Source organism: Sinocyclocheilus rhinocerous, unplaced genomic scaffold (genome assembly GCF_001515625.1).
Source record: "Sinocyclocheilus rhinocerous isolate Xijiao unplaced genomic scaffold, SAMN03320098_v1.1 scaffold1635, whole genome shotgun sequence".
Classification (NCBI taxonomy): domain Eukaryota; kingdom Metazoa; phylum Chordata; class Actinopteri; order Cypriniformes; family Cyprinidae; genus Sinocyclocheilus; species Sinocyclocheilus rhinocerous.
The window spans coordinates 511,805-516,249 of NW_015627629.1; the positions used below are offsets into that span (position 1 = coordinate 511,805).

At 36.9% G+C, this 4,445-nt stretch overlaps 1 protein-coding gene across 2 annotated transcripts in view; it reads right to left on the minus strand.

Moving 5' to 3' along the window:
• LOC107732069 (probable JmjC domain-containing histone demethylation protein 2C) overlaps positions 1-4,182 on the minus strand; it is a 70,481-nt gene extending 66,299 nt beyond the window's left edge. For both annotated transcript variants that reach the window (XM_016543324.1, XM_016543316.1), the window contains exon 1: positions 3,860-4,182. In XM_016543324.1, coding sequence (XP_016398810.1) covers positions 3,860-3,985 — 126 coding nt within the window. In that variant the 5' untranslated portion in view covers positions 3,986-4,182. The remainder of the gene's footprint in view (positions 1-3,859) is intronic.
• Positions 4,183-4,445: the final 263 nt, after the last annotated feature.

Consider the following 4,445-nt stretch of genomic DNA (forward strand, 5'->3'; position numbering starts at 1 on the left):
TTTTTTGTTTGTATGTTCACACTGATGTTAAAATGACATTTTCTGATTTGTGACATTATTTTTTATGTAATGCTAAAACACTGCCGGTCACTTTCAGAAGTCAGAAATTTTCCAAGAAAGAATGTGAAACAAATTGGTTATATAATTTTCATTTTTATATTAAATATTTTAAAATATAATTGAAATTGATTTTACACACTTTAAGCAATATCGTATCGCATATCGAATATCGCATTTTTTAACAAGGTATCGCATATCGCATTTTTCTTCAATGTCGCACAGCCCTAGCGATATTGTGAATATGGTCATGGCTAAAGATATAATGTGCAGCATTACAATATATACACAATCACATTATGAGAAAGTCTATTTTCTTTTCAAAGTCAAAAATATAATTGAACATGAATGATTCAAGCTAAATATATTAGCTTACACCAACACAATCTCATGGAAAATCTCATGTTTTTGGTGGCTAATACGTATGAATATATGTGGGGTGGACTTACTTTTTTCAAAAAATATTAGGTTAATTAATGCGAAATCACCATCTCGAAAAATAGTTACTTTTTCGTGTGAGATCCAGCTGGTACACCAATAAAAGTCATTTTAAGGGTCAGATCACTGAGGATCAGATTTATTTATTTATTTTTAAATATGTGTCATGTGTGAGTATAATGATGATATTTACACAATTTTCACAAAATTTTAAAATTCTGTCATCAAGAATTTCCCCTCATTAAACTGCTCTATTCATATGGAATACTTTTATGATATCTTTATGAACTTTCTGAAGCAGGTTTGCTTGCCTGGACTTACAATGTATGTACAGAAATCTCTTATGTTTCATTAAATATATCTTAATTTGCTTTTCGAAAATGAATGAAAGTGTATTTTTTCCATCACATTTAGTTCATACACTCTCAGAAAAAAGGTACAAAAGCTGTCACTGTGACGGTACCTTTTCAAAATGTACACTTCTGTACCTTTTAGGTATTAATATGTACACTTTAGGAGCTAATTTGTACCTTTAATGTACCAATATGGACCCTTTGGTACAAAGGTATATCTTTTGAAAAGGAACCTTTTTTTCCTGAGAGTACAGCAGTTAATATTTGTGCAAGTGTGTAATTTAGTACAACTGTTTTGCCATATTCATCCATTAGCATACAGGACTGCAACCATCTGTTTTATAGAACATACAATGATATTTTTCATGTTGTTTTAAATAGTGCGTATCTCAAGCTGTCGAGTCAGGACACATTGCAGATATTTGGAAATTCAAGCAAACCCATGAGAGAACAGCACAGTAAAACAACAGGTTGTGAAGGAGATGAGAAGCATTAGGAGATATCTGTGTGTGTGTGTGTGTGTGTGTAACACGACAGGAGGTTGTAACCCAGGGAAAGCTGTCAGTCACACGGATAAGCTGCTGTTGCCACGGGGACATTGTCTAGCCAATGGTGTAAAAGACATGAGTCCCCAAAGACAAATACGCACATGCACTTACAATCTCATGAAATACAAACACATAAATACACCAGGAGAGAAAACCAACAGCTGTTCTGGTAAACAAACCAAGCTGTATATTCCCCAGCTTTAAAAATAAAACTACAACCACCAGAGAGATTTTTCACAGCAGAACTAAACTGAGGACACAATACAAATAAATAGACTACAGTGCTATACAATAAGATTACAGTTTTCTCTCAAACAATTGACCTCACAGAGGGCGAACAAACTCTCACACAGTGAGAAAATCCTGCTGGTGCGAGTTTATAACCATAAAGAGCGTGTTAGACAAACACACCTTTCAGATATACAAGCAATCCTGCACCTGTACTGGGAAAATGAATGACGGATATGCATACACATGAATGCAAGCCTCTGCCAACCAATCAAACCACATATGATCTGAGCAACAACGCCAGTAATAAACTAGTCACACACTTTTCATTCTCATTCACACACGTACACAGCTGGAAACATATGACAGCGCGACTAAACTATCAATGTGCACAAACACTGACATCAGAGAGAACGAATAAAACACAGGGCACTTCCCAGATAACAGAGCAACGTTCCTACATAGAAACAACTATTATTTTCCATGTTTTGCACCCTAGTGGAATACATACTGTACATTTGATTTACACTTTAAATGTCAATGAAACAAACCGCCACAACATGTTCAATCAGTTACGCAGTACGATCCTCAGAGGGTGATGTGCTCTTTCACTGAGCACTAGTGTAGGAGAAAAGTGTGCCTTTGACCCTCATAATTAACTTCACAGTTGTAAAAGTGCAAAAATGTCTACTGCAGTGCACAGAGTGCCAGCAAAGATTCAAACCAAATGAACTGTAATGGCTGTACTGAAGTCAACATGCATTTAGTGCATTTAGTAACGTGCGGGGTTCCCACAGCTTTTCGCTAATGAATATCCATGGTTTTTCCATTCTTTCATGATGCCTTTATGGATATTTAAAAGCATTTTGTAGAGTTCTCAATAAGCAATTTGTAGCCAAAAATGTTAGAGCTAAAAATCTTTGAAAAATGTATATTAACTCCTGACTTTTCAAGCCATTTATATTTGGATTCATACATATGGATGCATATGCAAAAATTAATTACAGGTGTAATTACCAGCAGATATTTTTTAAATATAAATACAATGTACATGTATGTACACAATAAATGTCTTATATTAAATTATTAATCTAAATGTTATTACGGTTAATATGTATTACGGTTAAAATGGACACTTCATATAAAATGGGTCCCATAATTAACACTATTTTATATTGTCCTTGTCACACCTTACATGTACTTAGTACTTACTATAGCAATAACAGTAACTTATGCATAATTACATGCATGATGCAACTAATCCTAAACCTAACCTGAACCCTAAGTAAGTAGATATTGTTAATTAATATTACCCAGTACTTAAATGTATAATTACACTGCAACCACAACACCTTAAAATAAAGTGTAACCAAATTTTATAATACTTTTCCAAGGAAATCACTATTTCAAAATCATATTTATTGGTTTTGGAAACCTGAATGTGAATACACACCAGAATAGCTAACAAATGCCAGTAACACTTCATGATGTATTGGTCAAGCCAACTTTATTTCTATAGCGCTTTTTATGATACAGATTGTGTCAAAGCAGCTTCACCCTGATAATCAGGAGAACAGCAGAATCGGTTATGGAAACTGAACTATGGAGATAATTCAGATTCTGCTGTAAAGCAGCTCTGTAATTATTTAGTTCAAGTCAGTTTAGTGTTGTATTATTGATCGTTAATGAGTAATTACATAGACATTCTCAAATTAGTTGTTTCGCAGTAGTGCAATGCGTATCCGTTCTTTCTCAAAATCTGTTTGAAGTAAATATCAGTATTTACAGATCAAATGAATGTGTAAATAAGACACCTCGTGAAGAAGCTGTTTCAGTGATGGAGGCATTAGGCGCTACAGCGGCAGTGCAGTAAACTGACTCACAACAGCTGATTAAAAGTCTGAGTGAAGTCCCGCTGAGCTATGACCACACACACACACACACACACACAAACAAACAGTGTGTGTCTCTCTATCATAGTAACACGCCCAGCCTTCGACTCGGTAAAAGCCGCCTGAATGTCTGTTGACTAAACAACTGACAACAAACGTAACTTGACTTACCAGCTTTCAAAACAATCAACTTTCGCTGTCATATAAGCAGTTCCGTCAAACTTTTTTTTTCAGCTAAACAAGCGGAAGGCAATTTGTAGAAGTTGTATCAAATGGAAAAAGAATCAAAACAAGCGTGTGCTTTAGAAGCGGTCCTAAATAAGGGTCGTGAGGTCAGGTTTACCGTTAGCGAGTCAGTGGTGGCGCGGATGACTCCGGCTCTCCAGCTCCAGCGCGAGACTCCCGCGGGCTCCAGCCGCTCTCCTCCGCTCACGCACAGGCAGCGCTTCCCCACCAGCTCCACCGCCATAGTCCCGCAAAAAGTGCGAGAAATGTCCACGGACAATAAACAAACTTCCTCCTACTGTGGGCTACGATGTTGACACATTATTAAAATATAGTGATTAAAATAAGGTTCTTGTGAGTTTGAGTACAGGGGGTTAAAATTCCCTGCATTCGTTCTCTGGCGAACGCTGACGCCTCTGTGCGCCGAGAAACTGATTTACACTGAGAGTAGTAACAGTCATTATGGCTGTCTCTCTCTTTCTCACTCACTCACTCACACGTGGTATTCATCCGCCCCAGTTCAAGCACACAAGACTATCAGACCGCAGCCGGCAGACTTGTCCGTCCGTTCGCCAGAGCTCACTCCTCTTTTGGAGGCTCTCTCAGTGCACTGCCACAGACTACAGAAAACTAGTCCCTCGTCTGCGCTTTTATTCTGAACTTGAACTTCTCAAACACGTTTTAAAATTACAGTTTATAAATCA